The sequence below is a fragment of the Bactrocera neohumeralis genome, chromosome 5, assembly GCF_024586455.1.
Source record: "Bactrocera neohumeralis isolate Rockhampton chromosome 5, APGP_CSIRO_Bneo_wtdbg2-racon-allhic-juicebox.fasta_v2, whole genome shotgun sequence".
NCBI lineage: Eukaryota > Metazoa > Arthropoda > Insecta > Diptera > Tephritidae > Bactrocera > Bactrocera neohumeralis.
In genome coordinates this window covers 28,612,206-28,638,781 of record NC_065922.1, presented here as the reverse complement: position 1 = coordinate 28,638,781, position 26,576 = coordinate 28,612,206, and the positions used below count along the sequence as shown (strand labels likewise).

The 26,576-nt window shown below is 32.5% G+C and overlaps 1 protein-coding gene and 1 long non-coding RNA gene across 2 annotated transcripts; one reads left to right on the top strand and one right to left on the bottom strand.

The window, feature by feature from the left end:
• Positions 1-1,200: 1,200 nt before the first annotated feature.
• LOC126759747 (hexokinase type 2) lies at positions 1,201-22,419 on the bottom strand. The gene is made up of 2 exons (XM_050474844.1): positions 22,041-22,419; positions 1,201-8,708 (listed from the first exon to the last, which is right to left on the bottom strand). Exon 2 carries the CDS (start codon positions 7,784-7,786, stop codon positions 6,032-6,034), a length of 1,755 nt encoding a protein of 584 aa, XP_050330801.1. The 5' UTR covers positions 7,787-8,708; positions 22,041-22,419; the 3' UTR covers positions 1,201-6,031.
• LOC126759798 (uncharacterized) lies at positions 18,927-23,590 on the top strand. The gene is made up of 3 exons (XR_007667080.1): positions 18,927-19,019; positions 20,183-20,228; positions 22,591-23,590. It is a non-coding gene; the product is annotated as an uncharacterized LOC126759798 (long non-coding RNA).
• The last annotated feature ends 2,986 nt before the right edge of the window (positions 23,591-26,576 follow it).

The following is a 26,576-nucleotide window of genomic DNA, read 5'->3' as shown; positions in this document are numbered from 1 at the left end:
TTTGTCCGTTCGGACGACAACACCTAGCCAGCGTAGCCGCTACCTTTTAACTATACTTATAGAGTTTGGTTTTTGTTCGTCGAGAGAGGACATTACTTCTCAATTGCCTACTCAGTTCGAAGAAGCACCTGTTGGCATGAGTTATTCCGCGTTGGATACCGAGGTTGGCATTGTTGTTACTGTTAATACTAGTTCCAAGATAGACGGGTGTCTAATCGCGAGTACGACGACTGTTTGTTTGATGACAGGAGATATTTCGTCTTGCCCTCGTTCACCACCAGACCCATTTGCTTCGCTGCCTTATCCCTTCTGGAGAAAGCAGAACTAACGGTGCGGTTGTTAAGGCCAATGATGTCAATATCATCGGCATACGCCAGCAATTGTACATTCTTATAGAAGATGATACCTTCCCTATTTAGTTCTGCATCTCGAATTATTTTCTCCAAGAGCAAATGGATGAAGTCGCACGAAAGGGAACCATCTTGTCTGAAACCTCGTTTGGTATCGAACGGCTTGGAGAGGTCCTTCCCGATCCTGACGAAGCTTTTGGTATTGCTCAACGTCGGTTTACACAGACGTATTAGTTTTGCGGGGATAGACTACCCAAAATACTTGAGAGTTATTCTCAATTATTCTGTAGCCATGATTCCTTTGGAAACACAATATTTCTAGCTAACTCGTTAATTTTTTTCCATCGTTTTTTCTCATCGTAAATAAACAGTTGCCTATTCAGTTTGTGCGAGCAGTGGACCAGACTGTCTTATAGGAACGTAATTACAAGATGGGCCATTTTTGGTTCCCCGCATCAACGATGCAATAAGAAACAAAGGGTGTGAAGTCATCACGATTGCACTTTGGTGGTCGAATCTTATCAATAAATGTGTATTTAAATTTGGTTATTTGATTAGACTCCATTGATTTCCGAGAAGAAACTAGCTTCAGATATCTAGTTGGAAACCACAAGTCAGTGCGTCATTAGCGAGATAACGCCGGTTATGCTAGAAAGAGGGTTATTATTCGACTAAAACGAGTCATAGAACTAATAAACTATGCTAAAATATTCGCTATTCCATTAATTCGTCTGTGTTTTATGTGGAATAAAGCGTGTATATCTCCTTACGCATTAGGGATATCACCACCACAAAAAAAAATAAAAAAAATTAAAAAAAAAATATATTTCTAGTAAAACACAGTTAGGCATTCAATGTAATATTACTTTTTATTTCGTAATTTTGCCAATTGTCATTCCTAGCAGATTTCGTTCTTTATTTCATAATTTCTTGCCGTACACTTCCATTCATATAATTTACAATATCTCTAACTATGCAGCATCTTCGCTCATTACATTATCTAGTACATACTCATAAACTCATACAGGGTCTTCTCATACAATCTTAGTGCGCAATCCACCAATTTGTGTTTTGTTTACCACAAAAGATTACAAAAGCATATTCACATTCTGTGTGCCACAACCGAAATCAAGTAATCATTTTCAGTTCAGTTCATTTCTATAGTAAGTATGTAATTGGAATTATTTTGTGTTTCATACAAAATCGTTTGCAATTTGGTAAATGTAATTATCGCTGCAATACAATACCATAATTAACGCCGATTTTAAATTTACAGCTGTGGTATTTAGTGTGATTTTGATATTATTGTAAGAATTTATAGCATATTTGAAAAAATTAAGAAAAATACAGCATAACTAACCGAAAATACATCAATCAATTAGTAACCATCTCTTTCATTACTTTGTATTGCATCTTAATTATGATAGAAATTACCACTAATTTGCACACATGCCTTCATATCCTCTTCATGTCCTCTTCTCAATGCAGAAGCTGCCTTTACCCGCATCAGACTCATTTAAATTCAATACCTTCCAACCTCTTTTCATTTTTCCAATATTTCTACTGAGGAATGTTCGTATTGTTTTTGTTACAATAACAATATTAATTTTCAAAAAGTGCAAATTATAAATTCCGTATTAAATTACTATTTAACAATAACCAGTTTTGTTTTATTTTTGCTGTACACTTTATCAATAAATATCTCTTACTGCTGCTATTGTTGCTATGCTGGTTCCGCTTCGATCTGTTGTTTGTTTTTTTATTCGGCTATGGCGCCGATAACTGGTAATAACTATCGTCTCAACATATCTACATATGTTTGTGTGTGTTTTAATCGGTATTTATTGCAACTTGGCGGTGACTTTTGAGCTATGAAGCTACGCACTGCCAAAACCTAGCAGGCTTTTTAGATTATTTTCGCATGAGCCCGCATAAAACTCAACTGAAAACTGTTGTTTTGTTACATAAATTATAATTATAAATATTTACAATTTGTGTAAATACAACTTTTTCATTTTATATGAAAAAATATATTTTGTTGAATTTTATTTGCATTCACTATATGTTTTTGTTCATTCCTATGTATTTGTGGATTGCTTTTGTTTTGTTATGAAAAGGCGAATGCTGCTCTTTGCGATATTGTCATGATGACTTTTTTCACTTTCTGCTTTCAATTTTAGTCACATGATAACATATCTTTGTGTATGTACTTAAATATATACATACATATATATGTACATACATGTACATGTACATATGCTTGTGTACTTGTATCCCATATGATTCTCTGTGCGCTTATTTTGGATGGTTTTCCAATTCATACCAAATATTTTTGTGTACATACTATGTACATCTATCGAAAATGAAGAAAGTGAAGTGGGCTTAATTGAATACAATAAAGTTCAACCAAGGTTAAATACGTACATACATATGTTCGTTATGAGTGTGTCAATGGCAATTGTTTGGCGCAAAATTACATACATACACAAAATTAACAAAATAAATATAAAATTATACATAGAAAAAGTTTGAACACTTTAGTGTTGTATGTACCTTGTGATATTTAGTCATATTTTTGGTGATTTGAATCAGTTTTTTCTTTAGCTTCCTATTAAATTATTATTGATTCAGTTATTTTATTGGACTTTTATTATTTGTGTATATTTATATATATTATATATATTATATCATTTATATACATATATTTATTTTATTTAATTTTTCAAGTTGTTTTTAAACTTTGGTATGCTTTGGTTTGTTTTATTTTTTTAATTTAATAATATCAAGAAATTAAATTTATTTAATTAATTTAATCAATTTCAATATTTTTTAATAGTTATTGCTGTCGATTTTTTTTAAATACTTGATGTGATTAAAATTTTATTTTTTTATTCCTGTATCCTTTTTTATTTCATATTTTATTTTTTTTATTAAATTATAATTTTTAATTTTTTATTCTTGTATCATCTTTTATTTTTTATTTTATTATTTTTTTTTGTTAAATTTTTCTTTTTTAATTATAATTTTTTTTCTATTTAGCAGAAAAATAATTATAAATAATTATTTTTTTTATAATTATAAATAATTATTTTACAGTTTAAAACCTATCGGCGAGTGTACAGCTTATCATTAACATTTATTCTTCATTCAAGCATTCTATTGTCAATCATGTTAAACTAATTTTTTTATTTTTTTTATTATATTGCTGTTCAATTCAGTACTATTTCATGTTTTGCTTGATATTTAAAATATTTGAAACTTTATAATTTGCTCTCAACATTTTTCTCATTTTTTTTTTTAATTTTTGGATTTGTTACATTAAATAAATTTATCGTTATATTATATATATATGTATAAGCTTAGAACATTAAAATTTCATTTATTGTTTATATTTTTATAATTTTATTTACCTCCTTTTAAATTGTTTATTTATTTATTTTTCTCTAATTTATTTTTGAAATAAGTTTATTTATATTTTTTTATATTATATCATTTTATTTAATCTTTTTATATTATTTTATTAAATTTTATTTGTTTATTGATTTTATTTAATTTTTAAACATTATTGTAATTTTTTATTTACTGTTTTTATTTTATTTCATTTAATATTTTATTTGATTCGCTCTATTTAATTTTTTTAATTTATCTTATTTTGTGCTATTTTCTAGATTTTTATTTATTCCTTTTATTTCCTTTCTTTTTTTAATTTAAATTATTTTATTTTATTTTTTGAAATTTTTTTAACATTTATTTTATATTATTTTATTTTAATTTTTTTTATATTATTTAATTTAATTTAATTTTATTTTGTTTTATTTTATGTTTTTTTTTATTAAAATATTTTCCGTTTTTCCTCTTATTTCAACGCCCAACTGGCACTTTCCAAGAAACTCAACTCAACCGAAGAAAGAATTTCGAAATCAAAATTAGCACCCAAAAGCAAATAAAAGTCAGCCAGCACACACCTCTTTTATAGAAATCAAAACAGAAAAGAAAACTTGTTTTTAATATTTTCTAAAAATATGCATTTGTTTGCCAATTTATTTATGCAGTTTTTGATTCTAAAGTATTTATATATATTTATAAATTTAAAACTAGTCACAAAGCCAAAGTTGTTTCAACATTGAGTAACAATTTGTTGCTTTCATGAGTTTTTCAACTTAAATTTGTATTTATTTTTTATATATTATATGTATAGGTATGTATTTTTATGTAAACATTTATATTATAAGTTTCATTTTGTATATAAATATGTAAAGCAAAAGAATATCTTGGGTTAACATAACAGTTAAACGAAATAAAACATTAAGTTCGAAATAAAAATAAAAAGTTTGGTTTTCATAATCATAAAATTTTGCTTCAACGAATTTCGTCATTTGCATGTTTTCTTTAGATTAATTTACAACAAAAAGGGAACAAACTAAAAAAAATGATACAACTATATAGTATATATATTATTAACTAACAAACTAAGACTATAGATAATATGGATGCGCATTTTTACAAATTTCATGAATGTATGAGTGAACATTTCTTTAGTTGATGAATGAAAATAAAGGAGGTCGTTAGTGACGAGCTGTTATACATACATATATATATATAGTATATATTTTTGTTTAATTTTTGTTATTTAACTCAATTCTTTGTTTATATTTTTAGATTCTCTTTGCTACAAAGTAAAACGGCATTAACTAAACGTTTTTGTATTTATATTATTTATTTTAATGTCTACGCTTTGCACAAGTTTTAAAATGTATATAATTCATTTGTGTTCTTGTTTGTTTTTTTTTTCGAAATCTACTTGAACGTACATACATATTTTCCTTAAAGCAGTTTTACGCAGTTGTCTTTTGCTGCTAATTTTAACCAACTAAATAGTCTAAAAAGGTGCTAAGGCAACATAAAACTAAATAAAAAATACGTTTTTGTGCCAAATCTTACAATGTTTAAAATTCGTATTCGCTTTCGCTTTGCTATAGGAATAAGTTAACGAATTTCTTAAACAAAAAATAGTGCAAATTTGTATAATTATTTCTCTACATTATGTAATAGTTAAAATAATTTTAATTTATTTTTATCACTAAAAAAATCAACAAATATACATAGCTAGTGACAACTGTTTGCTGAAGTTGTTGTTGCTGCTACTACTGCCTATTTATCTGTACAACTTTTGCGGCAATACTCGTCACATCACTCACTGCATGCTTTGGAGGGCTGCCGTGTGGCCTTCCCCATCTCTCACACGTTGCTCTGCACTATTATTATATAATATACATATGTATATCGCACAGCACATCTACTCGCCATCCTTTGTATCCTGTTTTAATAATATATATCTATCACTTTGTTGCTTTCACCACTGAGTTTGCGCGTAAAACGTCATGTCATGTGATTGCTGCTGCATCGTAGTTTTTTCTTTGTTTTTGCTTTAAATGTTTTGTGTTGCTGTTGTTTTTACATCACTACTACTACTTTTTGAATTGTGTGACGGTTGTCACATTCATATGAATTAACATTACTGTTGTTGTTTTGTTGGCGTGTTAGCGTTAGCTTAATTCACCTACATATTTATGTTTTGCTTAGGAGGGAGAGGGGCACTGGTAGCTTGCGCTCGCTTTCATTACTAAATCGGCTTACTCACATACTATACTAAAACTCCTTTTTGTAATGGACTATTGCTTTTACTTCGCTTTGACGACATTGTCCTCCCGACACGCTACCGCCGCAACCAGCGCCGCACCACGTCCGGAACCGTCTTCGGACAGCATCAGGTCGAAGCTAATGTCTGGCTTTATCAGTTCTGTGATTTTCTCCACCATCAGCGTGTGGAATTTCGGATGGAAACGATATACGCTACCGTCAACACCGACTGTCACCTGTTTTTCGTCCATTTTGTTGATAAGCGTCGCAATACCGCAAGATACCAAATGCGCAGCACGCTTTGAGACACATTCGCAGACATAACGGACATTGGCGCAATCCTCATCGGTGGCGTCGTTCAAGCCCAATTCGTCCAACACCATGCGGCAGTTGGTGAAATTGTCTGGTTCATCAGCTTCGATTTCTGAAACATATTTCGTGAAGAATTGGCCGCGTGTCATCAACACATCTGAATCTTGACCCTTGAAGAGTACACCTGCTTTGACCAGCTTAACTATCACCAAACGTACCAATTCGCCCATGTACATGCCAGAAATCATTTTCTCAAACAGTTGTTTGCCCGGATTGATGGAGTGTCTGTCGATTTCATCATCGAATTCGGTGCGCAGGAAGTTCAACATACCGTTATCACCCAATGCGCCCCACTCTGTATTAATGAGCATATGTGATTTGCCATTAGATGCGCCTTCGAACAATTCACATTCTTCGACACGCTCCACATAGCAAGCATTGGAACCGGTACCAACAATCAAACCAATTTTGCAATTATGATTCTTCCAGGCGCACGACATTAATGTACCAGTGGTATCGTTTAGAATAGCACAAATTTCAATTTGTACATCACCACGTCTCGCAATGGCGTCCTTCAATAGTTGCACAACATCTTCACCAACTACACCGGAGCAATTGAAACCCTTCGTCCATGTGGACAAATGACCTCTGGTCAGACCCAGCTGTTGCAGTGGGAAGGAGAAGGTGAAACCCAATGGCAAGCGCTCCTTATACACATTATGTTCCGACATGAAACTGGCCAAACATTCAGCGATGTGATCGAACAACTGCTGACCGGTACCGATCATGATGTGTTGTGGTATAGCGTAAATGCGTGATTCCATTTGGAAATCATGCTCCTCCTTCAGATGGATGAGCAGCACACGGAAGTTGGTGCCGCCAAGGTCGAGGGCAAGGAATTTGCCACGTTCATTGCCATTTGGCAAATCTTGTACATACGTTACCCAGCACTTGACATCGGCTTTGGGATGTGTATCCTTGTTGAGGCCACGCTTGATCTCATGCAGGATGCGATAATTTAATTCCTTGATCTGTTCGTCCGTTAATATTAATTGCTGACATAACTCGTGAACCATTTTGTGTTTTTCCGCGGCACTAGCGTTAGCGTATGGTGGCGGTGGTGTTTGTGGCTGTGCTTGCTGCTGTTGCTGCTGCTGAAGTTGCTGTAGCTGCTGCGCAGATGCCGATTTGTACGCGAAACTGGATGTAACATTGGCTACGCCGCCAACTGCGCCGTTAGCAACGCGTACGTTATCTGTCTCGTCCGCTGACTGTGTACTATCGTCACACTTGCATGCGCCGCAATGACCGCTGTTTTGGTTGTTGCTCAGCTTGCTGCAATCGTCAAATTGTTGTTGCTGACTGTGGCACGAAAGCTTACCGTTAACGTCGCCGTCGGTGCCGCGACAACAACCATTGACAATAGCGCTGCCACTGCTATTAATAGCAAGGCTCTGCATTGCACCATTCAAATCTTTCTCCATCTCTGTCGATTTGCTTAGCTTTTGCACTACGAGGTATCTAGTGTTGGTTTTTTCACAATTCGTTCGCTTCCGCGATTAGTTCAATGCAAATTGTAGGTATGTATGCTTTTTCGCACAAATACGTTTTACTTAGATGCTCTCAAAGCTTTATGTGACTTTGAAATATATTTTTTTTGTTTTAGTTTTAGTTGTTGTTTTTTTTGTTTTTTACAAAGACCTGCGCAGTACTGTGGGGTGTGTGTGCGTAGGTTTGAATTGAGTAAGCTATATACACTTTATTAGCGATTTTTTTTACAATATGATTGTGCTATTGTTCCTGCCTCTTGTTTATCTCCTTGGCTGCAAGAGTTTTTTTTCAAAGCTTTCTACTTTCTATTCTCTGCTTGCACTCTGCACTTATTCTGCTTGCTGTTGCAATTCTTTGTGTGAATTTTTGTTGTTGTTGAATGCACAAGTAGTTTCGGTTATTTTCGTAACACTTTGCTAGTATGTCGTATGTTTTGTTGACTTTTGTTTTGCTCAAAATGCAGTCTTTGACTTTGCACTCATGAAAATGCAGAAACAAATTGAACACAACCAAAAAATGCACGAATCACAAATTTCAACTTCGTCGTTTCAATGTTAAATGCACGTTGTTGTTGTTATTGCAAAAACTAATGCAATGCTTAATTATCACCGTTAGTGATGTTGACTTTTACAGAAATGTCTTTAACTCAAAGTAGTGTATTCTTTACAGAATTATTTCCTTAGACTTTTTGAATTGTACGATTTGTATTATATTTTCAATTTCCCGCTCGACCAACCGTCGTCTTTAAGCGTTCGCCTCGGAATCAATTCAGTTTGTTGGTTGAATAACCGTTTCAGTTTCGTTTTCACAGCTCACAGCTCGTAGCGGCGGCTCCGTTGTTGAGTTTGAAGGAACCTTGAAGGTCAAAATTGACAATTAGTAGGTTGTATGTACAGAGCGCGTATGAATCGTACAAAATTGTATGAGAGTACAAAAATGCCTAATACATACAGACGTACTTAAGTATACTTATATATTAACTTAGCTATATATGTATGTGTTTGTGTGTATGTTATGGAAGAGAGCGCACAAAAATTATGTATCGAAAAGTAAATGTGACCACGTATGCCCCAACAATAACAAAAATACAAAAACGCCAATAACAGATTTCGCTGGAGCAATAAAATTTGAGAGCCGAGAGCGTTCGAGTACGCATGAGTCAGCATACTTCTAAAAAGTGGGCAAATACGCGCCAGCCTATGTGTGAGCGCGTACTGGCCATATACACAAACCTACATACTTAGTATATGTACATATATGTATGTATATATTTGTATCTACCTTAAATACACCACACTACTTGCCAACACCACAGCGTCAAGTTAATAAGCACATACGAGCATTGTTTTGCGTAGTCACTAACTCATGAGCTCGTGCTTTGCATGAAAATAGCACATACTTACATATGTATGCATATAGTATTTGCAACACACGTGCTTACATTCATATATATACACCCATACATATGATTTATTTATGTAGTGGTGCCGAGTTTGGAGGCACGTTTGTTACGCTCTCTAAAAAAATCACTTGCTCCGACTTTGTTCATTTTTTCTTTCAACTCCTCACATCAATTTGTGTTACCTCTGGTATATGCTCTTTTCGTACAGTTTACTGCAGGTATGCCAGTTATTATATTCTTTCGCTCGTAATTTTTGACTCCCCTATAAAGACGCTCTCTCTGGTGCGCTCTCAATGTGGGCACGGTTCTGACTAATTCATTAAATCCGTCCTCGTTAATTCAACTCACAACTCACACGTGTTATCGTAAAGTCCGAACGACATGTTCTCCGTTGTGCTGTCTGTCGTCAACCCATAATTATGTTAACTACAATAAGTTGAGGTGACTCTTTGCTTCCAGAGGTAGTAAAGAATGCTAGTTGTTTATGGTTAGGACGCTAAGTTACTTATATAGACATGAAGTCTTGTATTGTTTCAGTCTTTGCCGCGTTTGATTTCGAAAAATCTACACTGAGAGGAAATTTGTAAGCGAAGCTTTGAATGTCACTTCTTTGGCAATTCTGAGTAATTTAAATTTATATTTTAATTTAGACATCAAAATTATGCCGAAGAATCCATGAAATAGTATTAAGTAATGATAAAAAAATAACCGGTCCAAACTGACCTACTTATCAGTCAGTTCATAAGATGATTCCAAAAAGAGTGTTGAAATTTTCCATGACATTTTGCCTTTTTGGTTTGAAGGTTAAACCCGAGAGCGAAGTTATACAAATTTACGCTTTTAATGATACAAAGTTATGCTTCATTCGGTACTTGCCCCAACGAGTTGCCGTAAAACATTCAAAACAATAGACTATGGAGGTTTTGGACACATTATTTCGTTATGATATATTTTTCCTAATTCTATTGCAGTTATATTTCTGAAATATTAGCTTCCTTGAGCAACAAAAAAAAATTTTTTTTTTACAGTTTTCATATAAGATCATGAATAGCATTTATAAATATTTTCTTCTTAAAATAAAATTTTATTTATTTTCGTTTAAATTCTTTGTATTTTTCTTAAAGTACCGTTATATTTTTCATTTCAATTTTCTTGTCTTTGTGTAACTGCATTTTCACAACAAATTTTCACGTCACTTTTTCACAGTGTATCGCATGTTGCATGCTTGGAATGCGGTTCAGGCAGCCACATATAGTAGTATGTACATATGCGACACTTCCATACATATACATAGTATTCATCAAGCTAAGGGGATTTTTAGTCAAAGCAGGTTGGGTGGTATTGTTCGCTCTGTAAAGTAGAGGAAATGTGAAGAAAAACCCCCGTACTTTGTTTTATATTAATTCCACGGTATTTATTGTTCCTAGAAATGGGCTCGCCTTCGCGGCTTTGCATACCTTGAGGTTAAGAAATGTTGAATGCACTTAAATCATTTTTATATATTTATATATTGAAGTGACTTGTATGAATTGTATTTAAGTGTAAACACCCACGTGCAAGCAAATGTCAGTGCAGACTTACATATGTATGAATGTATGTTAACATAAACATATGTAGGTAAAGGTGAGTTGTTGCTTCAAGTATACCTTTTGCCGCTTCCACGGCATAAATAATTCGTACGTGCCACAGCTCAGCTCAGGTACAAACAGAAATACAACACATCACCGGTACAGGTCCAGATACTAAATGCCCATCAATGTTTGATTCAGTGTCATAAAAAAAGTAAACAAAATGCCAAAATATTCAGTTGTCAGTATATTGTTGTACGTACTTGTATGTACATATGTACAACTGCAACCGTCCAACCAAGTGCACAGACCGCCAATGACGAAACGGTCATGAGCTCGTACAGTCGCCTTTTGTATTGTTTTGATCGTTTCAAATGGAAAACGGTAGTACGAAGCATTCTATTTTGCAATATTACACAGATGTTGCTTTCAGTATGTATGTATGTATGTATGTATGTATTTCCTATATTCATATTTGTATACGCATGTGTGCCTTACCCCTGAAGGCTCTCCAAAAAGCTCGTGCGTACGCGATATTGCACTCGTAAGCACAAAATAATGAATGTATGCAGAAAACCAGATATATGTATGAGTTTTTGTTTTTGTATGGATAGGTTTACGAATATACATGCATATATGTATGAATGTACCGCGTGTGCTCGTTTGTATGAGTCAATTCCTGTATGTTTAACTCATTCGTCGAAATTAATCTGCAGCTGAATATTTCAATTTTGTGAAAAGCCAAAAAGTGAGGAATACACAAATTATATTATTATTTTCTTTCGCCTTTTACGCATACATACTCGCTAAAGGTAACGTCACGCGCTCATATGCCAAACCTCTGGCAATTTGCTGACGTTCGACTTACTTTGAACGTTGCACGAATTTTTTTCGACACACACACACATGCATACACACAGATATATGTAACCATTTCTTATTTTCGTTAAATTTTTAAGTATACGCAGTGGCCTTTAGCACTCCAACTTGCTCCCGCCACAAAGGTACTTATGTTCGCATACATACATAAGCAACTAATATGTATGTATGTATATGTATCTGGGTACACACCTTATGCATACAAACTAATGCGCACTACAAAATTATAGTTTTTTTGCTTAAAAACCTAAACTTTGCATATTTACCGATACTCGTACGCAAACATACATATGTACATATGTACATAGTATATGTGTGTGTGTGTGTATACTAAAAATAGTTCCCCATCGCAGACGTCTTAAAAAGCGTATAAATATTTTCGCAACTGTGCATACGATTTGCGTAAAACGTGCTATCGTGTCGCATATTCGGTCGCACCGATTAATGCCTTGACGGGCGAGCAGCTACAAGGTATGTAGGTGCCCGGTTGAATGGAATTTATACTCTATGTATATGTATGTATGCGCATACATACACACATATATACATATGAATATACGACATATTTTAATATTTATATGTACATATGTATGTATATGTACTTGTCTTGTCGGCGATGGCGGTGGATTTTGATGTGCTTACACATGTGTGAGTGAGCGACAGGTTTTCAGCACACGTGTGTGCGCTATATTTATGTATGTGTGTATGTATGTGTGTGTATTAGACAGCTTTATGTATGTATGTGATATTTTAGTGGGCGTTTTGGCTTTTACATATACTACACGTTAATGCATGGAGTTTGGGCCCAAAGAGGCATAAGTTTCTTGTCGTGTCATTCGCAAATACATATGTATGTATGTACATTCATAGATATACTATGAACTGGTTCACCAGTAGTTATTTTGAGGTTAATTGAAGAGAGCTTAACTCACATACATATCAACATTTATATTATATTTTTATAACTATTAATATGTTTTTATATTTATATAACTATTCATGTCAATCAATGTACATATGTATATATTTTCCAAGAACTCCAACAAAAATTGCCATTAAATATAGCTAGTTAGGAATTAACGCAGTTTCAAAACTTCAAATTTCTTAACCATTAATACTCCAATTTGATCTTGTTCTCAACAAGAGGAGCTCATTTTTTATGACATTATGTATCACAATAAGAAAATTGTTAGTATAGTTCTCAATCTTTAAAGTTAAAATATTACTTCCAAATAGTCACAAATGTTCTAATATCATATAATGATTTTGGTACTGACTAGTAAATATACATACATACGTATGTATATATTCCTTGACTTCCAACTTATAGACTTTAACCAGCAAATAAAGAAGCTTGACAAACAAATGTTAAATATGTACTTAGACAAGTCATAAAATTATGTACTAACAAATGACGCAAAACTGTTAGAACAACTTTCCTCGATGTTTCGATGTTCGGTGAATGTCAAATTATCATACTTATGAGCTGTTCTTTGGAGATTGCATTATGGTGAAATAATATGAAATTCAAACTCTTAATGACTTTGAACTGATCTAATCGTGAAATCATGTTATATAAAAAATTTCATTTATTTGAAAATTGCAAGGTGACTTCCCAACATTGGCAGATTACTCCTATATTAATACCCTATTTATCTGACATTTACGTAAAACCGTTATGAGGTATACTATATATGTATGTTGAGATGGCGCTTAAAAATATCGAACGATATACTGCCAAACTGTTCAAAGAGAGATAATTTTGGAGTGTAAATTTCATCAATTTCGTTGATAAGCGTTGATAGGGTTTGAGTGGGTGTGCATATGAATCATAGTTGTATGATAAGGAAAAATATTCAAAGGAGGTGTGATAAATAAATATGTATACTATATGTTTATATATGTATATGACCAGGCTCTAGGGAAAGAAATATGTATGAATATACATATATATATACTATACATATATAAATTTTTGTATTATATAGAAGCTTTCTGCAAATTGCTTTATTGAAAGTGTAAAATCATTTTATGTTAGTGAAATTAATTAAAGATCTTCGTATTTTGTCGATAGCTCATTTCTTCTTCGTTATTATTATGGTTGACTTATCGCTTAATCAGTCAAACTCATTAAAGTTTGTTCTTCTTATAATAGCTAGGGAGGCAACATGCAAACATATGTACATACATACAGGCATACATATGTACTACTATGTACATGTAATGTTATCAGCAACAAGCAGGAAATGACACTCAAAATTTGAGTTTATAGTTTTGTGTGTACTTTGGTCGGCATTTAAAAAATTCTTCATCAACTCTGCCACAGTGGTTGCAATAAGTAAACAACAAATGTCAATCGTAGTTAATAATATGAAATTATAAAATAAAATTTTACTTAATTTTTTTGAAGAGACCCCCAATTTGAAAATAATTTGCTATATTCTGTTATATTATACAACAACAATACAACTTGTGGATTGTTCCAAGGGGGCTTGGCTGCTTGGCTGCTAGTATTGCCTAAAATAAATTGAAAGTAAAATCTACGCCTGTGAATAGTGGCAATTCTGCTGGATTTGCTTGCTCTTGCAAGTCTGTTGATGTTTTCGATATGCATAAAAATCTTTTATTTAGACACTTAAGCCGAACAAGTTTTGATTAGATCACTAATAACACACACTGCATCTGCTTAAGCAGGTTTATTAATAATATGCAAAATATATAAATAAATATTCATTGGCTTAAAATGTACTTTGCAGAAGACTTATCAGACAACTTTCAATACTGAACATTTTTTTATACCCTGAACTAAGAAAACCCTAAGTTGAAGCACGCTGAAGGAAACGTCGGAGACGCTATAAAGTATACATATGTATGTATGTATATGAGTGATCAGCATGATAAGCTGAGTTGATCGAGTCATGAGGGAACTAGTCTCTAAGACTGATTTTAAGTTATCGATCTTAAATTTTGCACACGTATTTCTCTCCCAGAAGCTGCTCATTTGTCGAAACCGTCGTTATCGGACTCTTCTAACATCTAGCGATCATACTAACTGAAAGGTCCAAATCAAGCTTTTGTATGGAAAACTTTTTTATTTGAATATCTTCACAAAATTTAGTATAGATTATTGCCCAAGGCAACACTAACTTCTCCAAATATTTTTTTTAGATCGGACCACTATAGCATATAACATATGTAACTGCTATACAAACTGACCGAAAAAATCTAGTTCTTATATGGAAAACTTATTGGTGAAGGGTATTATTGCTTTTCTTGTTATTATAATACATATTTCGTTTCTTATTTAGACTATTGAAAAGTATTTGTTGTTAGTGGTAGATATGCTAATTTCACACATACTTTATTAATTCTAACTCAAAATGCTAAGCGCGAAATATTTAAACGTAATTTTAGTTTTCTAATGCGACCTCTTCTAACAAACCCATTTTCAATATAATTTGTTTGATCACATTTGGTGAAGACTATGCAGCACACTTGTAAAATATGTATGTGGACGCTCTTTGTAATTACATAATTACGGTATTAACTTGTATGCACTTAAGCCCCTGTATTGACTATATATCCGATTAAAGAAATTAACAACGATATATTCATAGTTAGCTACACACTCGCATACATAAATATGTAGTATGGATATATCGTTAAGAACTTGAAGTAGATTTCTTTATTTTATTGGCGTTGCTGTAGACACATGAAAACCACGCGGTTAGAATTTATGCGGACACACCTTCCCGCACGCTGAAAGTGTATTATAAATTCTCTCCGTACTAGACGCAACACGCTTTCGAATACGCAAGCACTACTGGAAGTCTATATATACACGCTTCTGCATCTATGTATATGTGTATTATGCATGTAAATATATACTGGATCTATTTTTAAACGCGTAGATGGACCAAATAGTACCCACCTACACCATTTTGGAGCTGAGCTGCGCCCAAAAGCTAAAGACTACATTTCCAACTGCCAAACGATATATGCATATAAATATGTATGTAGGTTATGCACGTGTTGGGGGGAGGTAGAGAACTGATGGTGATGACGACGAATCTTTGCAGCATTTTCGCACAGTTTTTAGCATTTTCCAGCGTGTTTCTACGACTTTCGACTGACTTTGCTCACGGATGCGCTCAGCTTACGCTCTACACTCCCGTTCTGAGTGGGGAATAACATCAGTTATATTGTGAATTACACAACAGCCGATGTGGCGCTTTAGTACGACGGCATGCCAGCACAAATGCTCCTGGCGCAACATGTTTATATACTTGTAGTATATGCCGAGCTGTGTTTACCGGATATACATACATATGTATGTATGTATATTAAAAATTCAAAGCTGGTGGCTTTCAGCGGAAATCTGTATATGTGTGAACCTATGGCTAAAGTGTAATTTGCCATTGCGACGGCGCAGCACACATCTGCCTCTATACATATAGATTTCACTCACTGCCGTGTAATTTTCAACCGTTCCTTTGCAGCGCTGTAACGCTCCAAGCAGCATTCAGCAAAAGCCGCCAACTGTCTGACGTCTTTGCCAGTTCATAGATACATACATTCGTATACATACATATGTACATATACATATATGTATGTATATAGTATATCTGTGGCTTGCACCTTTATATCTATACGGTATACGGCTCTCATTCTCTTTGCCTACCTGAACAATCGCGCATACTCCGCTGTTGCGGCATTTGGTTTTGCTGGTTTACTACAAATATGGTATGTGAGTTCGCCGACAGCGCCCCCCTTAACTCCCTGCACTACTTCTACAGTTGATTTATTGTTGCTGTTACAGCTGCTATTTATTGCTGTCGACGATTCCACATTTTGCCGCGCTCTGTCCCAATACAATGCCGTAGTTGTTGCCCCTGATATGTACTATGTGTATGGCGTTGTTGTTGTTGTTGTTGCTGTCGGTCTCTGCTTTCATGCCTATTTACCTTGCTGTTCCTCCCCGCCAGCGTGTCTGTCATCTTGACTACAACATTCTTCACTAAATCCAGTTAAGGGGGCTCGCCTCAAAATACTGGAGGTTGGTCTGACGTCGTTTTGCGCGAGTGTGCGCGCTTGCCTGTGTATGTATGTAAGTGCGAAATGTGCGCTTGTATGTGAACTGTTTGTGTATATGTATTCATTTTGTTGGCCGGGTGACTTTTTGTGCTATACATACACAATTTTTGTAATCTACATACATATATACATTAATATATAAATGTGTATGCGTGCAAGCGTAAAAGCATCTGTGTTAAATATGGGAAATAATTGATTTTTTCGTTTTTGAGGTTAAACGTGCCTACTTCAACGGACTTTGGTCTGTACATGAATATTCCTTCGTATATAGTATATGCATGTGTGTATGTATCTACATATATAATATTATACATATGTAAGTATAAAGAAACATATTTTGAAAATATGCACTTGTAGTTGTTGTTTTTGTTTTTTGTCATGCACTTTATCAATGCGCACATTTGGAGCTGAAATTCACAGTGGACTCTGATTTTGCCGCTATTTCTCAATTACATTCACACTCATATACATATGTATGTATGTATGTAGTTATGTATGTATGACTTGAGGCCTGCTTGTAGGAATACATACGTATGTACATATTATTACATATATTGTATCTCTTGCTTGCATTTAGACTCATACTATATACTATTGACCATATTCTGCTTCTTATTTTCAATTTGTTGCTGTTGTTGCAGCCTTATCGTATGACGTCGCTTCATCTGCGCGCCAACAGAAAGTGGGCTCGTTCGCTGCTGCCGCTTGCATTCTGCTTCTTCGGCTGCACTTAATATGCAAGCGGGTCAACGAAGAGCATGCAATGGGCGCGGTAATGGAAATTTTGTAGGGAAAAGTACCGAATAGCTAATCGTTTGTGCGCTCGCAAAACACTTGTTTATATATTGTAGATTATATATGTACATATGTAAGTATGTATATAAAATATATAATACTGTTATTTAAACATGTTGATATGTATTTATACATATGTATATATATTTCCATTATTGTGTTATCATTGCACATTTCTATGTCGTACTTATGAGTCAGATAAAAAAATAATGAGAAACACAAAATTTTTAATTATTTCGTCATCATTGTTTCGTTTTCTATATTTTTTTTTATGGAAAAGCGAAAAATTTTTGATTGAAAAAAAGTTGTATCTAACAAAAAAATTTTTTTAGTAATCTACATTTTTTAAATTTTTGATTGGAAACCAAGTCATAGTATTCTGCCACAAAAAAAATGTTTGGTGATCTATAAATTGTTTTATTTTTTGGTGAATACTTTCAGAATTAAATATAATTATCAAAGTAAATAAAATTTACTAGTTTATATTTTGTTTTTCATTAATAACATCTTGTATAATTAAACAGCGCTAACAATGGAAAATTTTCAAATATTTTCGGAAACATTGTGTATTATACATCAATGCGTCAATATTTCATTAAACATGCCGAGTTAGCCACTCACGTGGTCAACTTCTATGACGCACGTTTATTTATGTACACGTGTACATACAACAGTACATACCTTGCAATATTTACGATTTTAAAGTCATACATACAACAAAAAATGGTATTTATATAGGTACATACATATACTACATTTTTGCGCTTTGAAAAGCGAAGAAAGGCACGTCATTGCACCCACTCTTTTCAAGTCCCGTGCTGCTTGTTCTTATTCCCCCGTTGAAGTATTGTTTGGGACCTTGGTCTGTTGCCAAATATACTTTTTTTTTACAAAAAATAAAAATTTCCGCGAACTGTAAATTTATTGCATGCAAAAAAACCGCAGACTACATTTTGCTTTCTTCCAATATATTTTTAACTAAAAAATGTTTCTAACCGTCCTACGCATTCTTAAATGACAATTCAAAATGCGCTGACTGACGTAGGTGTGTTGTTGTGGTATCTACGTATGCATATGTGTATGATACCTAAACAAGGCGAGAGGTGGTAAGGAGGCTAAAATGATTAGCGAAAAAATGCGCAGCACTTTTCATTATACAACTAGAAGTTGTTGTCTTTTATGTATTGCCGCTTTAGTAGAATTAAAAAGCAATAGATATAAAAAAATAAAAAATATAGTATTTCATTTGCCAGCGGCTTGAGCATCTGCGCTGAGAAAAAATTGGCTTTGAGATTTATTTCCACTTGGCGCCTGTTGACGTAAACGGGTTCGGTTGTATTGGCGTACAAATAGCGGTTTCTATTTTGCTGTTGTAGCAATTTAATATATTTTAATTCTTGTGTATATCATACATATTTGCTTTAACCGGTAATTTGCGCGCAACATATTTTAGTAAAATGTTTTATTCTATTTTTGAATTAACGATATTTGAATTTTAAATATTTTTAATTAATTTTGTGGTATGGAATGAACGGTTCTTTGCTAATATGAGTACATATTTTGCATTTTAAGTGGTTACTTGCTAAAACATACGTGTAAAATGATTATTTATTATTTTATAATAAATTACTAATATTATTAACGAAAATTTTTCAGTTTTATTTGTTTACTGAATGGACTTGTATGGAATTTTGGAAGTCTAAAATGAATATAATAAATAAAGTTAAATCACATCTTTAAGCAATTTTCAATGTTTGAAACAATAAAAAAACATATATCGCAATTTATTAATGACTTTGGTATTTTCAATTCTAAAGTTCAAGTACCGTTAAAGTAGAATAAAAAAAAATAAAAATAGCGTTTCTATTAAGAAATAGTCAAGGCCTTGTTACTCTGTTGCTGTTGTAACGGGTACTTAATCCTCGCTAGTATGGTAAGGATTAGATAAGTTGTCGTCGACTTCATCCAACGGTTGGCCAAAGAAACGTGTTGTTTCGACGGGGTCGGACCATAGCGAGAGGGTTGTCAGATGAGTAGGGTTACTCTAGCCGAAGCTTTAATATCTTTTACAGATGCTTTTCTTATAGAATAAAAGAATTTTGTTGCCTTGATCAATAATCCATTACAAATTTCGTGTAGATAATTTGTCAAATCAAAAAGTTTTCAATACAAAAACATTATTAACTTGATTTGTTCGGTCAGTTTGTAAGGCAGCAATTTGCTACAGTGGACCTATATTTTCGGTTTCAACAAATTGGGGAGAAAAATTTATATAAAACCGACTCAGCTCAGGAATAATATAATACATTTTTTACTCCCAAAAAATATGTTATTGTTTGTTATAGTTTAATGTGTATTATAGGCAGTAAATAAACTACTATTTCATCAATGAGTTAATTTTCAGTTCTTAAATTATTTTTAATATAAATTTTTATTATTTAATTGAAATATTATATTTAAAAAAGGCATATCTTCATAAATTTTGCTGTAAAAATAATTTAATGCCATTAAAATTAAATTTCAATGGAACAAGTTTATAAATTATTCATATTATTCATATAAAATCATACTTTTTTCTCATTTCATTTCAGTGTCACCTTAACAATCAATCACCTTTGCGCCAGCTTCAATTTTTTGGTGAGTTTTTATTTATTTATATATTTTTTTTTAATTTTATCTATATATATCAAGCCAAACATACTAAAAGCTTAAATTAATTGACTAAATGTTTATTAATCGCTCTGAAATACTAGAAACTCTAAGCTCACTGTTTTTATATAATTTCTATTTCTCTAAGCCTGCTTAACTATGCAAATCTGGCAAGTTTCTAAGTATTATAATAAATGTCTTATATGTTTGTATGTATACACAAACTCACATCTGCATGCATATGTATGTATAAAAGTCATAGAAAATATGTAAACGCACTGTTGTCTATAAGCTTTTAACTTGACCTTTAAACGACCAGTTTTGTTTATACACCCAACTAAACCAAATTAAATGAGTATGTGTAGACAGAACAAGCATTCATACAGTTCAGTTATAACTGTTATAGTAGTAGTCAATGTTTATATATCGATTAGATAAAAACATTTAAAAAAATTGTTGAAGATATTTTTCGGCAGATTGTTGTCGGTATATAGACTATAGATCGCCACTTAAAATGCAAAATAACGTAACATCATTTTTCATAAGTTTACATACGAAGGATAACTATATAATAAATAGATCACTCATATGACTAATAAACAAAATTTGAGTTTTGGTTATAAAATGGTTATATTTTGGTTATCATACATTCATATTGAAACAAAAATAGAGTTTTCGTTATAAAATGGTTAGATGTTCGTTGTTATATCTGACAACAATTTTCAATTTTTTTTGAAGATATGTACATGCGTTGTTTTCCATTTAAGGTGACGATATGTTTATTTAGAAAGCCAGAGCTGTATTAGAAAAGAGTACTGTCAAAATGTTTTCATATTCAGCCTATTTCAACCAATATCAACTTTTTATGAAAAGATAAAAGTCTCCAAGTGTATACTAATCCGATTTGAGCATTAATTAAAACATTTTGGAATGAAAATCAGAGTTTACATTTTAAATTCGAACTTTGGAAGGATGATGGCTCTGTGCGTGTTCTAGTTGAGACTGGTGTACTAGAAATACGCAAGTGTAAAAATTAATATTATTATTTTTTAATTATAAATTGGATAATTTTTTTTTTTATTTTTCGGTAGTTGGTATTAAAAATTTATTTTTAACTTTCATTTCGGTATTTGGGATTAGAAATTTTAAATTTTTTTAATCAAGGTTTTCGGTATTACAAAAAAAATCTTTTATATACAGAAATAATTCAATTATTTTTTAATGCATTTTTTTGCAACCAGGATATTAATTTATTTATACATATATGTATGTATGTACATATATTTTTTTTTTATTTTTCAATTCGGTAGTTGGCATAAAAAATTATTTTTAATTTTTCTCTCAATTTGGTACTTTGGATTTTCGGGATTACAAAAAAAAACAAATCGATTACATACATATTTATAATAATTATTATAATTATTTTTCAACTATTTTTTAATGCATTTTTTGCAACCACGATATTAATTCTAATTAAGATCACTTATTCTTTCCTTATCTAACTAATTTTCCGCCACTTTTGTAAAAAAAATTACAACTTCATGATTTTTTGACACAATTTTCTGCCCACCACTGTCTTGCGCACAGGTATTATGGCCACCAATGCGTATTCGTGTGATATTTGTTTTAGTAACAAAAACAAAAACAATCGAAAAACAAAAGCGAGTGTTCATGCGGTATTTTTGCATAGTAAAATAGACAATTTCTAAAATGTGTGTTGAATGAATTTGCATATGCTATATTCGTATGTCTGTATGTACTCTCATTTGTATAATAAATAGAACACGTAAAAGTACTTACTTTTAAATTTGCACAGCAACTATATATACAATAATATGTATATAATTGATTGTATCTATACTTATTGGAGAATTGTGTAATTTCACTTGATTTTATTTGCCTTATCGGTAGTTGAAAGTCAAGCGAGTTGATCACTAGCGCGTATTAAACTAAATAAATCAATTATGGTTGTTGACAGGATGCACACATGCGAGTAATTTCTGCTTATTACCACGCAATATTTCAGATTGCTGTTCCAATAATCAATGCCAATATTTGCGTATTCCGTCGATGACTATTATCTGCACTTATGTATATTTGTGTAATGTCTCTTTATGTACGTTTTTGTCAACTCGATTTAAAAACGCTGCAGTTATAGTAATCTGCTTTTCCAATAACCTTACTTGCTGAAGGACTTTCATATAAACCAGATTAATTACAAATAATTTTATTATCCCTTCAATTATTTCAACCTTACTGCTTTCTTTATTAAATATTGAAATATTAAATTTCTTTACTAAAAAAAAGCACTTTTCTTGAATCACTAAACAATTCTTGTGTGTTCTTCAAGGTATTGTCGTCCTTCTTCAAATGATGTGTCAAAATGTCGACGCGCTTTTTATATTTCAAAAATTTCGAATGAAACAAAAAGCAATAAAAAATGGGAAGAAATAAGTACTAAACGAAATGTATGTTCTTAAAATCAAGCATGGGACTGATAATATACATATGAACGTGCCCCGTTGATAGTCCTCTTTTATATACAAAATTATACTACATTGCTATAATACATTGCTATAAATATATGTATGCACATACTATATATAGTATTTAAACGCAAGTCAACAAGATCACAGAGATTCAGATTCATGTGACTCCACAGAAAGCGTCGAAATGAAAAGAACGCGCGAAAAAGCGAAACAAAACGAAAATGTGGGATGGCCAAGCAGATCTGGCGAAAAAATAAATATTCTCCTACATACTTAGTATATGCAGATTTCTGGTACAAATGTATTTTTTTGTTGTTTTTAAATTTTCCATTTGCTTTTGACGCACACACCCATCCGCCCACCTATTTTTTTGATACATGTACAGTTATTGGAATATTTTGCGAAAAGGCAAATTTTTTGAATTTATATTCAAACGTCACGTCTACACTAGAGAACCCTTGGCCACAGGAAAATACAACCGATTGCAAAGTGGGTGCTACTTTTGCTGTTTGATTGATACTACTAAAGCACGTGTTTCTGAGCGTTTTGTTACTCATCTTATAGACCGATCGACTAGACTGTTATGTGCGTGTGATATATTGTGTTTTCTTCTTCTTTTTCTTTTCTTCTTTAGTTTGGCATTGCTTACTTTTAATATTTTTTTTTTATTTTTTTCTGTAGCTAAATTATAGCACTTTTTAGACGTAGTCATGTTTCATTAAAATTTTGCAAATTTTAGTCGATTACCGGTGGAGCAGGTGGATGGGTTAGGCGGACAGACAGTGAAATCTCAAGTGGCTTTTCATTCTGAAGATATTGAAATATAATTTTTTATGTAACTTAATTGTTTTAAATTCTTAAATCAGTCCTTATAGAAATAAATAATAAAAGTACTATAATTTATATATATTTTTTTAATTTTTAAAAGTGTCGCAATTAAATAAAAATAAATAATATAATATTAATGTTTCCAGTGTTGAAGTACTCATTACAAGTTAACTAGTGTAATATGAAAATATGCGTAGTGTTTTGGTCTAATTTAAAAATCTATGTATAACTTGCAATTTTTCCTGGTCGTGTGGTTTTTTCTCAAAATTGGATCTCTTATTTAAGAACAATATGCCCAATTGTATTATTAAAAGTAATGACCATCTGAAACTATAACATTTTCCCATCTTTCTGACAGTTTGTGGATTCTATCCCAACAGAACTACGCCAGCTTGGCGGCCAAGAATGAATAAAACCAATTTTTGATACCCTGTTCTGATGTTCAGCGTACTTCAATGAGAACGTTCTGTATCGACTGGAAGAAATGAAGGGGCAAGGTACGGTCTATAAGACGAGTGAGACAATACTTCCTTGCCGCTCTTTTCCAAATAGTTTTTAACTTGCAACATGTCTAGTCGGGAATAGCAGGCCGCTTTTCGACAATCACTTCAATTTGATGAATTATTGTGGGTAGCGTCCTGTTTTGGAAACTCAATACAGCACGTCCTGCCAATGCCACAAAATACCGATCATTACCTTGGCGTCATGGATATTCGGCTTTGCCTTTGTTTTCGCTCGATAGGCAGGTTTCACATATGATTTTTTTAGCGTTTATGGCTGTCGTGGAACAATTCTTCATCACCAGTCAAAATCCGAAGCAAACAGCTTTTGCTGCGTTCAAGCAGCGTTTCTAACGTCAAAGTCGTCTTTCAACGTATCTTGGCTTCAATATATATGGCACCGAATTTCCTTGTTTTTGAATGTATCCAACTGCTTTTAAACATTTTGATTGGCTGCTTAAGAGACTTCCAAATACTCTGCGGGCCCTTCTTGTGTTTGGCAATAATTTTGTTAGAGTAATACTTTCAGTTCCTTATCTGCAAACCTGTCTGGCCGGCCAGAATATTCTTTATCTTCCAGACCACTTTTTCTATAATCGTTTGGCTAAAATTTTGAATTATTTAAGAATACGGAAAATATCACTTATTTGCATACCATTTTGATTAGAAATCGCTTAATACTCTAAATTTTTATATTATAAAGAAGCTAAAAACGAAATTTTTTAAGTCTTGCTTAATCTCTATATAGTTACTTAGTTGAAAAAGAAAAAAATATATTTAAGCAAAAAAAATTTCGAGTCGCTATTTTCTCGTTCGCGTACTTCAAATTTCGATTATTTGAAAGCTTTCCTTACTGAAAAAACGATGCCAAGACAAGCCCCTTTACTATTTGTGAATAATACAATATTTAAAATCGTTTGAGGCGATCAAATGCAAAAATCTGAATGAAGAGTTGATAATCCTCTGTTTTCGAAGTTTTTTATACACCATCGATCGGGTAGACATTTATTACATGCGCTTATCTATATCTATGTGTAGTACATATGCATATAATCATACATACTAACGTATTTATTGTGCATTCATGACAATAAAATAACTCAACTCGACCGTAGCGAAGTAAATATTATTGTATTTTGACGCTCGTAATCAGCTGATTATTCACGCCCCTTCATTTCTGTCTATACATATGTATATCAAAAGCTCACACACACATGCATGCACACCAACATATTTGCATTTGCACTAGACGAGCCCATCAGTTTCCACCAATAAGATTTTGCCCAGCTGCTTGTTGTTATAGTGTTTTTTATTTTAGTTTTTAGTTTTTAAATGCTTTTAAATATGTACAACAAGCAGAGCGTTGCCAGACTAAAGCGTTCATAGAATATGCTTACCAAATTATATTATTATCATCTATAATATATATAAATACTTACAATCTTTAACTGTAAAAAGAAGAGATACAGTGCTGCGATTTCTACTTAAAAAATCATTTTTCTGTTCTACCAGGAACTGAAGCGACCAACTACCCTTTGGAAAATATTTCTTTTAATAAAATTTGCAATCGAAATTTTAGTTTCTTTAAGGAATTTTTCACTTTCTTCGTGTTTTTTTTTTGAAAGGCATTTTATTTAAATAATAAATATAAATTTACAGAATTTTCTAAACTTTAATACAAGGTTTGTCCGGAAAGTAATAGGACTGAGTCGATTTAAAAAAATTTATTGAAACAATCGTTACAATTCTTTAAAAACTTTCAAAATAGCCGAGTATGTGCGCTGATCTATTTAGAAAAAATTTGAATTCCCTTGATCCCTTAGCCGATCTCCAGGTGGACCTTCGAAAAATGGTATCTGGGATGAGGACGATTTTTTGCTTAAACATTTCTCAAATTCGAGATACTAAAACAAATTACTATAACAATAGATTAATACAGATAATGATCGGAGGACTAGTCCAAATTTTCTTGTTTAAAAAAATGACGGCTTCCCAAAAAAAGGAATTTTTTGTTTTGATTATCAAAAATCCTACCTTTCGATCATTACCTTACAAATACAAACAAGTATGTATGTATATTAAAAAAGGCACAAGTTAACACATTGATAGTTAGATTTATTGTTAGAGGGACTGTTCCCTTTTTCGTAAAATAGCTACTTATCTAAACACTATAATGAATGTTGTGGGTGTTATTCTATAAATTCATAGTTGCTTATATGTAAGAAATTTGTCTCTATACTTCGAGTATAATAAAAAAAATAATTAGAAATTAGACATGATTTCACACTCAAGTCATAAGAGATTTCTGGATTTCTCCACCAGATACCAAATTCTATATTGTATGTTGGTCTAATGGGATTTAAGGTTTCTGCTGAAAGAACTTCTTAGCAATGGGAGAGTACTTCATAGCAAGGAAAGGAACTTAAAGACTTTAATAATAAATCCTTAGTTTGGTGTGGCGGACTTTTGGGTTATTTGGGGCTATAATTTCATAACAAATTGCATTAATGATTGAGGAC

Coding starts and splice junctions, on each gene's coding strand:
- LOC126759747 (XM_050474844.1), bottom strand. CDS start 7,786: ATGGAGAAAGATTTGAATGGTGCAATGCAGAGCCTTGCTATTAATAGC.